Source organism: Rhipicephalus sanguineus, chromosome 1 (genome assembly GCF_013339695.2).
Source record: "Rhipicephalus sanguineus isolate Rsan-2018 chromosome 1, BIME_Rsan_1.4, whole genome shotgun sequence".
Classification (NCBI taxonomy): domain Eukaryota; kingdom Metazoa; phylum Arthropoda; class Arachnida; order Ixodida; family Ixodidae; genus Rhipicephalus; species Rhipicephalus sanguineus.
Window position 1 is genome coordinate 124627206 of NC_051176.1, and position 17460 is coordinate 124644665.

Below are 17460 nucleotides of genomic sequence, written 5' to 3' on the forward strand. Positions count from 1 at the left end.
AACAAAGAAAAGTTTTTTTTTTACTTTTTTTTTCAAGCGGACATTGGGACGTTGGGGACGTCGTATGCAGTGGCATTTATGTTTATAACACTGCCTCTGCGGGAAAATCGCCAACACAACATGGCCGGTGGTCGACCTGGGGACGGTCCGGTACCTGGCGATTTTGACAACGAAATTCGATCATGGGTGCCGCTGTCCCTGACCCACGTCGAATACCCTGCAGGTAATTAATATGTGGACTCTATTTGAGCGCCCGGTTTTCAGTCTGCTGCGAGAAACCGGGTCGAACGTTGCATGATCGACAGCTCCTGTGGCTATTAATCGACAAGTGATCAGACAGGTCGCATCCGTGACGTTTCTAAGGGAGGGTTTACTGCGTCGTTGATTATTTACTGGATAGTATGTTCGTCGCTTTTATAACCATTCAATTGATTCCTGGGGGGAACTATCTGTGCGTAAATATTTGTTCGCTATGTCAACGTCTGAACAGTGGTCTGAACTGCTTATCCACGTTGGCGTATTTCGTGTCTCGTCTGGGCACACGAATATGAAAAGAGCTGAGCTTTGTAGCTGGCATTTTGACTTGCTTTGTGTAGGGCGCCTCAGAAAGCCGTTGTGTAGTAGATGAAAAAAAAAAAACCGTGTGTGTGTGTGTGTGTGTGGCGCGTGCGATAGTGTAAACATAAGCGACGATTATGTTTACATTATCATACTGTGTACCTGTTGGTCGAAGTGAAGCCGTGTCCACTGCCGCTTTTTTTTTTTTTTCTCACCTAAGCGGCGGGCTCTTGCCACCGAGGTGACGGACGACAGCAGTGTGGAGGGGCTTTAGGTAGATCTTACTATAAGAAACCTGCGTATTTGTTTCTCGGGTTTTTCGGCTAACCCCTTAATTCTTCAGCCAACCTCAACGCTATAAGCTTTCGGTTCTTCGGGAACCGGTGAGTTAACTGTATAAATAATTATCTTTCGAGAAGTTATTGACGAAGTTGTATGACTACAGGGCTTTATTGAAGGTGATGTAGGCGACATAAAAATTGCGATGTTTTAATTTTTCAGGTGACTGGCTGGGGAAGACTTTAGCTTATATTTCCCTATCACCATTGGTGATCTTGGTGTCATTTGGAACGCTAGTCATTTTCAGAAGAGATTTGCACACGGTGAGTTGGATACACTTGTAGAGTTGACAAATGTGTTTCCTGTTTTGATGGATGGTGGCAAACCTGCGATAAAACGTGAAATTGAGGCAGTGTACTAAATGCTGCGCCTAGTGCATTTGATTAGTATGTATAAATTAAGGCAGTGACCATTCTGCCGGGAGAATTCCTTAAGAGAATTTCTCCCGCCAGTTGCCTCCTGTTGGTTCTTTGAAGTGACATGGCAAACTGCCGGGAGAACCAAGGACCAGTGTGCTGAAGGTGTAGTGAAGTGGCTACCATCATGTGGTGTATGCCCCAGTGATGTCAAACCATAGCTGACCTAGTTCTTGCTTCTTGACTGTGAGCTCACCTACCTACACCTGCAAGATTGAAAGCAGTGAATACAGTCAGTAAACGAGTATTAGTTTTCTGAATTGCCGGAAACTTTTTGCCAGGGCCACTTGTGCTGGCTGTCAGTTGCACCCAATGATAAGCAGATCCGGGCGAAATTGTGCTGGTGTCTGTTGGTTACCGTGATTCATTCGGGTATCTAGTTGGATGTAGGTATGAGGTGAAAGCCATTGCTTAATAGGTGCTGCTGTACTTGTTGATTCAAAGTTTTTGGGTCAAGTTTTAGGTGGCCACAGGGCACACTTACCAGCGAAAGTTTTATGTTTTTAAGGTCAGTCTTTCTCTCTCTCTCCTTTTTTTTTCCCCCTGAACGAGCCAGTTCTAGGAACCATAACTTGCATAAATTTAATGGTGACGTGAAGCATAGTCTACGTCTCTTTGATGTAAAAAACGCTTCTCATCAAAATTGGTCAATTGCCAATTGAAACATCCACTAAAAAAGTTAGTTTCAAATAAAACAAATAGTCAAATCGTGGACTTCTTTGAATTGCAGTAAGCCAGATCCACTTTTCACCCACGTAGTTTTACCTTGCAACGTGTTCCTTGTGTCATACTGAGATTAATGCAAAAAGAATTTTGGAAATAGACGCATGCAAACAGAAGTTATTGGACTTCCAAATTCACAAAGTGGACAGAAATTGGCCGTACCTTTTCGTATTTCACTCACCAAGTGATGTGTCAGTCTGGTTGTCTGGTTCCAATCAGAATGCTGCTTACACTTTGCTGTACCGGAATGTTGCAGAACACGGTGGCCTTCCTGCCTTAAGCGGGCGCCGCACTTTCCGACGGATTCAGTGTCAAACAGTTTAGCAGACGACTCTATGTTCATATATGAGAGGTCAAAACGTGTCAGACACGATGAGCTGCTCCGGCTGGACGGACTTCAAACGCGAGTTCCCACGAAGGAAGCGACACGCTATGCATAGTTACGTTTGAAGGCGCCTCTATAAAAAGTTCCAGGGACGACAGCATTGAGGGCCATGCAGGAATGCGTAATGGAACGCGGTGGAATGAGGAACGTGTGCACACTCAAGTTGAGCGAAAAGAATTACGCTGGCACGTGAAAACTATGACACCAGCAGTTGACAATGCAGGGAAATTGTGTTTTACCATAGAGGAATGAATGGTTTTATCCTGATGCAGAAATGGAAAGTACGGTGCATTGATGAAGGCTACACATTGCGAAGCTCTTCGACAGCGGTACTGGTGTCACAGTTGCACAAAAAATGAAATTGATACACAAATTGGTGCTTTTCCCAGCTCTAAAAGTATTAAACACATCACAATTTGTAAATTCCTCACATGAGTACATCTCAGGCGTGCACAGTATATTCCTTATTTTCAACCAATCAAAATGAACAGCGTAAGCTGAGCGATACCTCACTTCCGGCAGCAGAAACAGTTGATGTACGATGCTGCAGTTGGCGCAAAAACGCACTTCAGAAACAAATTAAAATATCAAATGCTTTGCTCTCGCCGATTTCACTGGTGACACAGCAGTCATCAAGACCCATAGCAAGCAAACAGCCGATAAAAACGACATGCGTAATTTGGGGTGCAGAGCTTAAGACAGCGCAGAGAAGGCATAAGAGGCACTTAACATATCAAGAAATAAAATGCGCACACAATGTATAATTGCAAAAATCAGAGATTAACTGCTATGAAGCATTTTCTGTACTTAAACATGGCTAATGAGTTATCTAAAAAAGCTGCAACTGAGATATTGACAATTGTCTCTTGCCACAGTGTTCCAATCCTTTTATAACAGCAGAAGTTGTACCTCTGGACACTGTTAGGTAATGGCTCTTAAGAGGGTGGTGCCATCAAATTTCTAGGCTCTAGCAAGCCTGTTGTGGGTTTCCTCTGTATGGAAGGACACTCCACACGAAGGGTCGGACACAACGAACGTTTAGAATATATTTTAATTCTCTTCCAAAGTGTACCTAAATGCCCATTCTCCTGATGGAGACCCATCGCTAGCACGCCAACACTGACGTAGCTCTGTGGGAAGGGCAACGAAAGTTGTAGTGACGTCACCCCAGATCTGCTGTAGTGACGTGAGTGACCTCCGCCACCTCTGCAACGTACGTACCGGCTGTAGTGAACTAGAATATATTTTAGTTCACTATAGTACCGGCAAAGCATCGGTTGCTACATCACTCGCCGAGTTTCGATCGCTTCCTGGCTAAGTGCGTCACAGCCTTGTGTGGTCACGTGACCAAGCCTCCTACACTTCTACGTCACTGCCCAACCTCGGAACCCAGAAACCGAAAGTTGTCCACATCAAAAGGCGATATTAAATTATTTAGCGAGAATACATGAATCTTGATGCGTGCATCATGCTTCCTGGAGCTATAGGATACGCTCACAGCAAAGAACGCGCAAGCCACAATATTTGTTGGCACCACCCCTTTAACGCTGTGCACTAATATTGTGATTATGGCTAACTCATGGCCACTTTCTTTCAGATCACATTCCTGTGCGGCACTCTACTCAGCGAGGCCATAAACTTTGTACTTAAGCATGTAATTAAGGAAGCCAGACCATACAAAGGTAATTTTCTTCTAGAAAGTGCTTTATCGTAAGGGCATATAAATAAGCTTGCTCTATAGTGTCACTGATGTTTTGCTTCTTGTACGTGCAGCTCGTGATAACTTCACAGAGTTCGGCATGCCATCCAGTCATTCTCAGCTCATGTGGTTTGTGGCAACATATCTGGCTTTCTTTGTTATTGTTCGGTGAGTCTGCCTTTTGTGGTGACAGTTGATCGCCTCTATTTTTTTCCCACTGTATGTTGCTCTGAAAGTATGTCGTCCTTGCAGGTTGCACCATGGCAATAGCAGTTGCCCTTGGGAGAACCTTTGGAAGTGTACTGTGATAATCTGCTGGTTCCTGCTGGCAGGAACTGTTTCATACAGCAGGTGCGGCTAATAGTTTTTCTAGGCGATGCATCTCTCTATAAAGAAATGCAAGCACAGTGCTACAGCCTTGTGTACTTTTGTGGTAGTTATACAGAACATTTTAATGCACATAGCAGTTACAAATTTTGTAAACTTGTTTAAGGTAAAACTGAAGGTGTACTATTTGCAGAAAACATCTCTATGTGCTTTTCTTTTTACTAGTGAACTGGCCTAATGTATCTCATTTTACTAAATCTTTTCTAGTAACCAGAGCAGTAAGTATGGGAATATTTATGGATTCTAAACATTCATGTAAGCACTGATGCCAGGTACCTCAGGTCTGCTTAATGCTGACATTGAGCAAAAGTTTTATGATTAATCACGTCTGAATTTCAGTGACTCATGGCAGCAGAACATGTACTCGGTTAGCACAAAACTTTTGATGGAACACTAGAAGGGACGGCCATGGCGTGGTCGTACCTTCGTCTTGTTTTCCATCATCAATTTTGCACTGTTCTCCCTCCTTCTGCAAATCTCAGAGGGTCTCGTGAAACATTCACATCATCAAAACATAGGCTGAATCTTGAAAAAGTGAATCTACTTGTGGCTGAAATAATTTGCAAGTGTTCATAGACTGTGTATACTGCTCCAAGAGCGAGGCATCTCGAACCAGCCTGACCTCCCATATCTGGCGTGGCTCTGAAACTTGCAATTATGCAACCTTCAAAACTGGCATGTGGCAAGAAAGGCAACCAGCCAGCTTGCACAGTCTTTGCACTCGCCACAGATAACCTCCAAGATAAGGTGCACATGCCACCTATCCACTCGGCCATGCAGCACAGCTGCCACAGCTATGTAGTAGGGTTGTGGCTGTGTGCTTGCAATAAAATGTTTTACATTGGACTTCAAAATCTCACTTTGTGCATTGTGATACTATGGCAATGGGGAAGAGAAAGGTACTTCCGTTTAAGGAGGTGCGTTCTGAAAATGGTGAATTTAATTTCAGCCTGAAAAAGAAGATTATTGCCAAAAAAAGGCTTTATCGGATTGTAAATTTTTTTTCAATTGTGCATTATCTTTCCGTGGTTCCTTAAACATATAAACAGGGCTCTGCTGCATTTGGTTACTCATGGATATGGTCTACTGTGCGATACTGGCCAGATGTGTATTTATTAAAGCATCTATACTCTGTGGAAATCCTTTTGGGTAACAAGGTTGTGGGAGTTATGAAGACTGCAGCAAAGGTTAAGAATAATTTGTTGACAGCTGCCCAAGTGGTGCAGTGGGTATTGTTTCTCGTATTGGTTGCTTAACAGAGGTTAGCTACAGGATGTCTTCATCTGGTACAAGGCTGATGAGGCACATCTGTCACACTGTACTTCATACCTCTGCCTTGAAAATGTACAGCCATCTCTGCAACAATTTTGTGCAGGAAGTTCAATATTATACTGAGTGCATGCTGGATAAGCTGTTGCATAGCTGCTGCGGTGGTACAGTGGCTGCTGACCCTGAATGTCACTGGTTCGATCCCAGCTGCGGTGGTTGCATTATGATGAAGGCAAAATGCTAGAGGCCCGTGCGTTTAGATTTAGGTGCACGTTAAAGAACCCCAGGTGGTCGAAATTTCCAGAGTCCTCCACTACAGTGTCCCTCATAATCATATTGTGGCTTTGGCACGTAAAACCCCAGATATTATTATTATTATTAAGCTGTGGCAGGCTGCATATAATCTTCATGATGAGGCTGCAGTTACAGTAGTAAGGAAAAGCACGCACCAGAATGGAGTGGTCACTGTAAAAGGTGCAGAAACAAACTGATTCATACTTACTGGAAGTAGTCAGTGGTGGTGTCACCTGACCATGCAGTTCTTGCATTCGTAACCATGTGGAATATAAGTTGAGGTGGAAGACTTGCTTGTGATATAGTTAATTTTTAATCATGTGAATCTTTTTCTTGATGCCCAAATTGGTGAGATTTTTTTGTACGAGCACTTTGCACGAGTTATACTTACCATATCTTAATGATTCTCATAGTTATGACAGAAATTGTTTAGCAACTTTCAGTCAATCAAGCTGTGTAAAAGTTTTCCTGAACAAAAGATTTTGGAACAGTAGCAAAGGAATGTTACAATAAACTGCATTGCTTAGCAACTTGCATTCTACTCTCTCTGCTCATCAGGCTGACTTGTTAGGTCAAGACCTCTGCTTTATGTGACAATGGTTTGACACATGTTTGTGGTGTATGCAGAGTGTACCTGGAATACCACACATGGGCACAGGTGTGCTGGGGAGCTTTGATAGGCTCTCTGCTTGCCTGCCTCTGGTTCTGCATAACCCAGTTCATACTCACACCGCTTTACCCTCGAATTGTTTCCTGGTGAGCACCTTGCATATATTTGTGCTGTTATACCCTACTTTGGCCTATCGGTTGAAAGAATGCACTTGTTTTGCATAAGGTGTAACTTCTTTCTGCTTTTCTTTTTTCTTTTTGCTACCTGCTTTATGATCAGTGTCAGGCCAACCTTGTTTTCAATAAATGTTTTTGAAATGTATGTACATGCCTTTCAGCTGATTTATATGCATCATAAAGATGGTGTAGTCTGTGCAGCCACTTGGTTTGACCTACTTTATTGTTAAAACATGGGTAGGCTCGTTGTTCCTGTGCAGGGGGCTTGGCATTGTATTTCACTCAGAATTGGCTTTACAAGTGTTATTTATGTTAATGACTTAATCTTTTGGAGCGACTCGTAATTATCAACTTAGATACTGAAGTTTATTTAGGGCTTTGTTGCAAGAAAAGGTAATGTGGCAGTATAGTCGAAGGTGGATGCAGAATTTCTCCGAGGGGGAGGGTGGGGAGTCGGCTTATGCGAGAGGACCATACAGGTCCTCTTCTTGGGGACCTCCCCTCTTGTTCGTGTGTATGGTGCAAGTTTTTAGACACTTGACTAGTCAAGGCATATGCTGCTAAGATGTTGATGCTGTCCTTTTATTGCTACCTTGTTGCATTTCAAAACACATTGGGACCAGGTACACTAAGGCACTCACTGTAATGCATCTTATGCAGTGGCTGGAGAATGTCAGTGGCACTTTTCTTTTATTTCCTACAACTATGTTTGTTGAACTGTTCAAGTGCTGTAATAATCAGATTTGTTCTTTTGACGTGCTAGGCACCTCAGTGAATTGCTGATGCTGAGAGACACCACTCTGATTCCTAATGTGATGTGGTTCGAGTACACCTCCTACAGAGCAGAGTCGAGGTATGTCCTTTGCATGCTGCTCTTAGAGTCTTGTTGCTGTGTGTTGCTAAATTGAGAAGACTGGTGTGTTTGTGAGGGTGCAGCATTTCTGTTGCAAAAGAATGGGCAAACTGGGATAAACTGTTGCAAACTGGGATAAACTTGACAGTATTCTGGGATAAGCACCATCAATATTTTAGCATTCTCATGTGATCAAACTTGAAGAACTGGAAAAATAAGGTAAATTCGTAAGTTGGGGAATCGCTAGGGAATTATCAATTTTTATAGATAATGTTGGGGAAAACAACCAACTGCCCAATTTGAAATTTCATGTATGCGTGTTCCTCGCAAAGCTATAATTAGGCTTTTTGCAGCACTTTTGTGTGCAAATAATTTTGTTCTCAATCGCCATATTAAAGTGCACACTTAACCCCTGCATGCACTTGAAAGACAGTGTGACCTTTTACCAGATTACAGTTCCTCATATGTAGGGCTTGTCGCACATAAAGCACCTTGTACATAGTATTTTTTTGTGAAGCACATAGTAGTAGTGACAGGGACAAACATTCCTGGCACGTAAGGTATGCATCACTGAAGGACGGAAAGTTTTACAGCGAAAGCTGTTACGAGATCACAACAAGGGCTATTTTTGGCGCCAGTAGTTATCCGCTGCCACCGGTGTCCGTAACCGCTATCGTGCGGAAAGAAAAAAAAAAACGAAATAAGAAAAAATATCCAGGATGGAACGGGGTTCGAACCTGGGCCCTCTGCGTGGCCCTCTGCTCAGTATTCTACCTCATAGCCATGCCGGTGCTTGAAACTGCTTTGCAAAAAGCCTCTATACAGGCTTCATGTCGGGAAGGAACCACATTAACATATATGTAATGTAGCGTGGTAGAAGAGTAAAATAACAACCAGGCATCACACAACGCGAATTCTGTAACCAGGCGTCACACAATGCGAATTGTGCAACCAGTGTGTTGTTGAATGCTTCCAACCCATTGCAAAGGGCTCTGTCATAATTCCTCACCGTCATCAGCCACAGCGTCAATAAAGTGCACATAATGCTTTACAGGTGTTTAGCGTGTACCATGGTTCTCCGCAGAATGATGGAAAATGGCATAGTGGCTCCTTCCCCACTTCACAAAAATTATGATTTATAGTGTAGTTCATTTATATTTATAGGGCGAAGCAATGAATGCGATACCAACAAATTATATTGTTATACGACGTAAGGCTAGCAATTAACTCTTTTGGATCTGATCTCTCGTAACTCAACAAAACGCTGATTTAAGGGAATATGGCCACTCCAGGAACCGAAGCGGTTTTCGTGCTGTGAGTTCTCTAAATGTGAAGTAGGCGTTGAGAGCACAGCAAGTTTACGAGCCGTCTCCTAATGCCTCGAGATAGTGCGCGCGCGAGCGACTTATGAAAGACATGCTCCTTACTGAAAGACGGGCGGGGTGTATCCTCTCTGTTTGATGAGCAATCGAGGACAGGCCCGCACGCGGGAAGATGCAGTGATGCTGCTCCATGCTGCTCCAAACTGTAATTTTTGTTAGTAACTGCTCCGGACCTGCTCCGAAATGGCATTGGTAAACTGAAAAAATGAACTTTAAGCACATGATCATCCAGCGAGCCTAAACGTAACAAAAAACAAGCTGTCTACTATCATTCTCTATTTTGCAGACATTTTTCTTGGCAATGAAGAGAAGGCTGCAGAGCCAAACTATGCGTGTACTACCGCTGAAAAAAAAAGGCCCACCATTGCGTCCTCCTTGTTTTCTGCGTGAGAATTAAGCAAAACAACATTGCTCCATTTTCATGGGACACTGTTTGAAAAGAGGCGCACACGCATCAAGGAAATATAAAATTTATATTTGTTTTAGTTTACGCAATGTCATTTCACGTTCTTGCACGTGTGAAAACGTCGCATTTTACGTGCTCCTCAGAGTCAAAATGGTGCCTTCCGTCTTCAGGTGAGTGCTCGTCACCCTCCAGCTTTTCCGACGACTCGCCGAAGGAACTTGTGATGAATTTCACTAACAGATGGCTGTCTGAGCAGACGAAGCAAGTAGTATGCAACGTTATTATTCGACCATGGACGCTCGAATAATCCAACAGCCATCACAAGAGATATGGAAGGTTCACAAACTGAAACTAAGTTCGAAACGCGCGCCATACCGGACTAGTTTGCGGAGCAGTAATATGCAGTAGCTCCGCCCCCGTAGCCTTTTCTTCATTGCCAAGAAAAGTTGTCCGCGAGTATAGTATGTACTGTAGTATGCTAGTATGGAGTTTCTATACTAGCTCCATACTAGCATATCGACAATGCCACAAGTAGTGGCATTCTTGATATGTCTCTGATTTAGCTGTCTGTAGCTGTACATGACAGGCAGACAATTTTGGTAAATTGTGTGTGAGATTAGTTCGATATCTTACTGATTACTAACTGCTGGTGGGAGGACTGTGATGTGTTACTGATCATATTTATCACTTCGTCATTTCCGACATCATTTTCGCCACAAGAAATGGCAAGACTGTTTTTTCAACCTATCCGAACTTGGTTTCTTGTCTTCTTTTCTTTTTTGAAATTTCAAATGCAGTCTATCTTGGTGAAATATGAAAATAACAGATTTCTTTGCTCTGTTACCGATTATAAACTGCTCTGTGTGATTCTAGTTTCTTTTATAATTTGGGGCTCAGCTTCATCGGTGTCACAAGTACCCGGTATTTTAAATATATAACTCATCTTACTTAGTGTTCAGTGATCACCCATCTGCTTAATTATTTGTTTGTTGCAATTTGCAGTGATAAATGTATGTGCAATATCTTTAATAATAAGTGATACTACTTATGAGATGCTTAAATAATCCTTTAAACTCCAGGAGTCATTTGAAATATTTTGCCATCTGCTCCGAAAATGTCAATAGGTGCTCCAAATTGGCATTTTTTCTGTTCCTGAGTGTGCTCCAAAAAGCAAAATGTCGCTTCCATCACTGAAGATGTTATCGCATGCACTGTCCGTGCTTAATTTCCGTTTCAGCCGCATTCGTTGCCAGTGCTCGCGAGCATTTACCCGCGGGTAGAATGCGCATGGTGATGTTGTCAATTTGGACTTTATGCAGAAAAGTACGGTGACGGCAAAAACCTGTCGAGAGTGTCCATATAATTGCTTTCACAATAAAAATTTAAAAAAAGATTGAGGAGCCATTCCACTCTGTGAAGTGGATGATAAGCGAAGCTGTTTCATGCACGGCACAGTGGTGACATGATGGAGGACAGTTTGGTATGTAAGGCCAGGTTGTTGACGGCCAGGCAGTTAAAGTTCAATACGCAATATTAATGCGAAAGCGTTAGATCTATGCTTCATCAAACACGAAAATTTACCGTCAGGTGGTGTCAATCGATTGATGCAAAAAATAATCATGACGTGATGGCATCATCTTGACGTCATAGATCGTCAGAACTTGTGCCGTCATCATGGCGCCATATATCGTAATGTCACGTGATGACATCATCACAGTGACATTGTCGCTTTGCACTGCTTCCGTGATCGGTGCACCAATCATGGAGGTAGTGCAAAACCAGGTGAGGTGCAGAAAGCTTGCAGAGAGGGAGGAAGAGTATTAGCACATCGATTGAGAAGAAAAAGATACTGGCTTTCGCCTTGGAGTCGTCTTAGGGGAATGCATTAGGAACAGTGTGACTCTTTAGCATTGAGGTACTGTTGTACGTCAGGGCATTTGTCTACCACGTCTGCTGATAACCACATAGATGTATTTAGAGTGTTATTTCATAAAGTACAATTTTATTGATCCGGTATTCTTTGTTACTTATTGCACACCACTTATTGCACCCACTTATTGCATCTGGTATTCTGTTTATTTGCTAGTGTCGAAAATAATCACCGAAGAGGTTATTCAGAACACTCAACTGCATGAGCCCTTATTTTTGCATTATCGAGTGAAATATGGAGTTCTGCTGAGATGATTTTTTCCATGAGATTTGCAATGAATCAAAATATTCCTAGCTCCTCATAAGAGTAATTATTCAGGTGCTTGAATGTTAATGCGCTTTGCTTCTTTAGTGCACTCCAAGATGTAAAATTAGCTGCTCCAGAGTGCTCCCAGATGCAAAATTATCTGCTCCAAAGTGCTCCAAGATGAAAATTTTTGCTGCTCCAAAGCATAGGTCGGCAAACTCACTCATGAGTCGACTCACTCAGACTCAGATCGAGCCCCGAGTCTGAGTGAGTCTGGTTGAGTAATACTTTGGTGAGTTTGAGTCCAAGTGAAAGTTCGGTTGAGACAAATGTTATTGAGTCTGAGTCCGAGTGAGTCCGGTTGAAAAAAATTCTGGTGAGTCTGAGTCCGAGCAAGTCCGGTTGAAAAAAATTCTGGTGAGTCTGAGTCCGAGCGAGTCCTAAGCACAAAATATATTTCTTGAGCGAGTCTGAGTGAGCCCCAAATTTCTTTGCTGACCTATGGTGATAACTACTCAACTTCAGCATTACTATCAACCTTATGATGGCTCACGTTGATACTCACTTCTACTCACACATACTTCAATGCCCTAGCGGTCATACGCCAGCTCAATATTTATCGATCAGAGGCGTGCCTTGACCCCCCCCCCCACCCCTGCAAAATTTTTCAAAGGAAGTTCTTGATAAAAATATCTCGTGTGTGTCATATCTTTCAATAAAAATGTCCTTACTGGATTGCAATCACTGATAACTCGTATGTGAAGGTACGAGATCAAAATGCATATCGTAGAGCACCGATTATGTGAGATAACCCCAGGTGGTCGAAATTTCCGGAGCCCTCCACTACGGCGTCTCTCATAATCGTATCGTGGTTTTGGGACGTTAAACCCCTGATATTATTATATTATGTGAGATATTCGCGTTTAAGTCCATTGACATCCTGATCAAAAAAAGCTAATTATACGCTAACTGACTCATGAGTCGACTCACATCGAGCTGTGAGTGTGAGTGAATGATATTTAGGTGAGTTTTAGTCCCAGTGAGTCCGTTTGAGAAAAATTTTAGTGAGTCCGAGTGAGTGCAGCTGAGGAAAATTTTGGTGATTCTGAGTCCAAGTGAGCCCTAAGGGCAAAATATATTCCAATGGTGAGTCTGAGTGAGCTCCAGATTTTTTGCTGACTTATGCTCCAAAGTGCTCCAAAATGGAAATTTTGCTGCTCCAAAAATTGCTACAAATCAGAAGTCCTCGGTAGCATCACTGCGTATGTCATATATCGTGGTGGGAGAGCGAAATAGCGACTGGGCATCACAATGCGAATGTCGTAAGTAGTGGGTCGTTTAAAGCTTCCAACCCATTACAAAGGGCTCAGCCATAACTTTGTCATTAGTCGTCGCATCAACAAAGTGCACATAATGCCTTACAGATGTGTAGCAGGTACCTCGCTTCTCCGCATAATGACGAATGGCGTAGTGCATGCTTTCAAATTTCACAAAAATTATGATTTATGGCGTAGTGGGTACCTTGCCATTGTACTTGTATTAGTAGCCCCAAGAGAGTTTACAATGGCCTCTAGAAATGCCGCTCTTCCAGCTTTCCCTGCGACTGTGCTGTGCTTTCCGCATAGGCCTGGCGTTTTTTTTCTTTCTTGTGTGTGCCACAAAACAGTATGTAAAAAGTTATGTGCACTGAAAATAAATTTTAGTATGTTCAACTCATGGCTGATTTACTTCACATTATCCAAACCTTAAGGAATATTTTGTCTGGGATTGACAAGCAGGTTCTTTCCTCATGAGCTGTGGTCACTGGCTGCTACCTGCCACAGTGGTCTAGTGGTTATGGTGCTTGACTGCTGACCCGCAGGTTGGTGGGTTGAAACTCGACTGCGGCATTTTCGTTGGAGGCGAAAATGCTTGAGGCCCGTGTGCTTAGATTTAGGTGCACGTTAAAGAACCCCAGGCGGTCGAAATTTCCAGAGCCCTCATAATCATATTGTGGTTTCGGGACTGTTAAACCCCAACAATTATTAATTATTATCACTGGCTGCTGGCTTTTCTGAAGCAGCACTCTTCTGCTAATTTCAGTTGTTTTTCTCTGCGAGTGACCTTTATACAGGTCTCAACTATCACGCAGCACAATTTTAAAAAAGAGGAACGGCATAATGCGAACCAAACCCAGTACATATTATTCCTGATACTTTATCCTCACTGTTGGAGAGACCACTGCATGTTTGACACTTTGAGTTGTGGGCTTTCTGTAGTGCTACCATGTACACCTTTTTAACGGAGAGAAGGCTCCCCTCCTTTCTGGGCTGTTGCGCGAGAGTACGAAAGCTGACGTCACAACCTCGACAGTGCATTTTTGGGGGCTCACGCACGTTGGGAGCCGCCATAAGCCCAGAGAGGCTTATGGCGGCTCCCAGGGAGCTTTCATTAACAAGGTCTATAGGAAGTCCTTGAAAAATGGTACATCGTTCTAGGTCAGACAGGATGCCATGACAGCCCCAGACTAGGGTTGAGGCTGGACTAGTATAATAAAAGTACTTTTTTTTTTCTTTTTGCAAACCCTGATATACCTTTTTAAGCAACATGCATGCTTGCATGGAATTCGGAAAAACTCACAGGGTCCCTTATAGTTTCAGCTAAGATGGCTCGAAGGCGAAAGCCATCTTCTTCTTTTTCTTCTGAGTCGATGTATTCATCCTCCCCCGCCCCCCTCTGAAAGCTTTCTGCACCTAACGTGGTTTTGCACTGTCTCTAGGATCGGAGGCATGGCAAGCTTTCTGCACCTCACATGGTTTTGCACCGCCTCCGTGACCAAGCGACGATGTGATGTGATGACGTCATCAATGTGACGTCACGTTATGTGAAGTCATGATGGTGGTGTCATGATGATGTCACAAATTTTGCCCATCTGTGACGTCGTGTGGTGACGTCATCATGTGATGATTTTTTGCATCACTATTGTTGACTCCGCCGACGCGGGACGCCAACGGTAAATTTTCGCATTTGATGAGGCACCTCTAAGCTTTTTGCCTTAAAACAGTAGGTGTATATCTGTCATGTATACTGTATAGTTGAGGCACCAACAGATGAGGGTTATTTAGAGTAACCATCAGCAACATTTTATACTTGCAAGTGGAGAACTTGCATGACTGTCTTGGTTTGATTTTGGGACGTTAAACCCCAGATATTATTATGTCTTGGTTTGAAGTGGGCGCTGGCACCATATGGATGATGCATGTGCTCGAAGCAATGGAACATCGTGACTAATAATTTTTTGTAGTTCATCATCAGCAATGCTGCTGTAATTGTTGTGGTTTTCTATATGTTTTGAAAGGAGGAGTTTCTTTTACAATGTTTGCCGCCTCTTCCAACCAAAAATAATTATGATGCTTCTTTGTTGATGTGCCACTTGGTGCTGCCTTTTCTTCAGGACAAGGCAACGGAAGCTTGTGTCCATGAAGTCTCAGTGACATTGGGACACCCGCCTGCGGAGGCATTCCTACACAAGTCATCGGAACGAAGGGATGACAACACGACTAAGTCTTTTTCTGGGGGGTCTGGGGCGGATGCGAAAGGTGCAATGAGGACGTCTGTCAACAGAGGCGAGCAGATCACTCCATTTTCAAGTTTTCAGTGTCATGCTTATGTAAGGAAGGAATTATAATAAATGGGTGGATGGGCAGCAGCTACATGTCCACTTCGTGTCAAATGTGCCAGTGTGCATGCAGGGTGCAGGCATGATAGACATTGCTCATCGCCTGCACTTGCTCCATCAACATTTGCATACATGGTTCTGCCCTCTCGTTAACCTGACGTCTCTTCAGAACCATTGGTCCAACAATGATCTCCATATATTTAAGACTGGTTGTGGCCAGGAATAAAGCCAAGCCTTTTCATCCATCACCTTTGTGTGTGTGTGTCACTTTGGTTGTTTTGTCTTGCAACCACATTTGTATAACCTCCAAGTTTGAAGGCATGCTTCCTTTACTGATTGATATGCTTAAAAGGGTCATGAAGCACCCCTTGGGCTTGTTGAAAAAACACATCCTGTGGAAAGCTGACACGGCTATGAACTGCTCTGCCAAATGCGGAGCGCGAAGTTGCCATTTCCCCAGGCACCCTCTTTTCAAACAGAGGCCGGTTCTCACTCTCGTCGGTGGGTGGGGCATCTGCACGTTGACGTCGCGGATCTGCCAGTTTACGTCGCAAGAGACATAGCATGTTTATTGGCCGATAGACGACGTAAATCGAGAGCGGTGTTTGGATCAGATGCGCTTCTTGCCACGGGGTGCCGCCACTTGCCGGCGCCGCACTCCTCAGTACATGGTAGTCGCACTCGCGTGCGCGAATCACAGCGGGAGAGCGATCGCGTTTCATGACGCGCGCTAACGTAACTTCTTTCCCCCGTGCCATCCCTCCCTGTCTAGCTTCCAGTGCGCTCGTCGGCACGAGAAAAGAGAGAAAGCGCTGGGAGCGTGCGCCAAACCCCCTTAACTCCGCTCATTCTTGACGGATTCGAGAAATTTTTGTGGCAATCGATTCGGGAGGCAGTAAACTCCGATACTGAGGTCATTAGATCATTACATGGAAAAGTGGTTCATGACCCCTTTAAAAGCCTGGATCAATAGTGTTGGTCTTGCAGAAAACTAGGCTAACAGTATGCTTTATCTATTTTTCAAATCGACCCGAGTATTTTGTAAAAATGTGGGGAAGTCAGTAGTTCATTTTAAGTGAACCAATTTTTGAGGCAGTCGAGAGTATGAATTGTTGTAAGTAGGCATGACTTTCTTGTTTGTTGATGTTTGGGGTAATCAAAAAAAAAAAAAGGAAAAGAACAGGTTTGATGTCGGAGCTTGCAACTTCACATTACAGGTCCGTCAGGATTTTTGGACGTTGTTCTGTGCTACCCAGTGTTGATTCAAGATACTGAGATTCAAAGAGAATTTGTCACTGTCTGTGCTGTGTGTGTGTGAAGTGCCACTTTTGTAATCTACAATGTTTACCACGGTATAAAGACATATAGGGTGTCCCAGAGCAATGTTCCTTAACCCTTTAAGTGCCAAGGGAAGTTTTAACAATGCAGCACCGAGCTCTTCTCATTTTGCATTGACAGTTATTTGTCAGTTATGTTTGGTGTTTGTGGCTGACAGTGCCATAATAGGTAGCAAAAGATGGGTGTGCAAAGAATGAAAGATTAATGTGAGTTGTTCTGCTGGTAGACACAAAATATTATTGCATAGCCAATGGCACTGCCTCTGTGGACCAGCAATATTTAAAAGGGACAAACATGTGAAAAAGGTGCCAGAACTATATGATAAAGTCATAAGTTTGTTTTGCACTTCACTGAGCTTTTACTTTTTCACTATTCTGTTATGCCATACTCCCTTCTCATCATGCTTAACACTGCACATCAAGAAAACTGGAGTCGCTGTGAACATAAAATTTTAGTACATGATGATACAGTACTCGCGGAGTCAAAGCAGACGTCAAATTTTTAATTTTGATATAACGACTGGTGTGTGCAATTGCTCAAGATAACCACGTCCTGTCGCAACGAATCTGGTCTCTAAAGATAATGTTAGCTGTGATCTACGCATTCTAATCGAAGTTACGCTGATATGACCTGAACTGAAGATGGTGGAAACAAAAGTATGTGCGTTACTTAGCCCTAAATTGTCCGGTTTCAATCCGTGAGTACTGTACATTTGAAGGCTTTGTCTGCAGCCTCCAACAGGAATAGGCTTTCTTGTAGTAAGGGAGCATTCATCATGTCTTTGGTGCGTG

General features: G+C 43.3%; 1 protein-coding gene across 1 annotated transcript; it reads left to right on the forward strand.

Moving 5' to 3' along the window:
* The first annotated feature begins 47 nt into the window (after positions 1 to 47).
* Positions 48 to 15579, forward strand: LOC119397380 (dolichyldiphosphatase 1). The gene is made up of 8 exons (XM_037664814.2): positions 48 to 223; positions 1060 to 1160; positions 4019 to 4103; positions 4195 to 4288; positions 4373 to 4471; positions 6698 to 6826; positions 7620 to 7709; positions 15107 to 15579. The coding sequence occupies exons 1-8, from the start codon at positions 79 to 81 to the stop codon at positions 15144 to 15146; spliced, it is 783 nt and encodes a 260-aa protein (XP_037520742.1). The 5' UTR covers positions 48 to 78; the 3' UTR covers positions 15147 to 15579.
* Positions 15580 to 17460: the final 1881 nt, after the last annotated feature.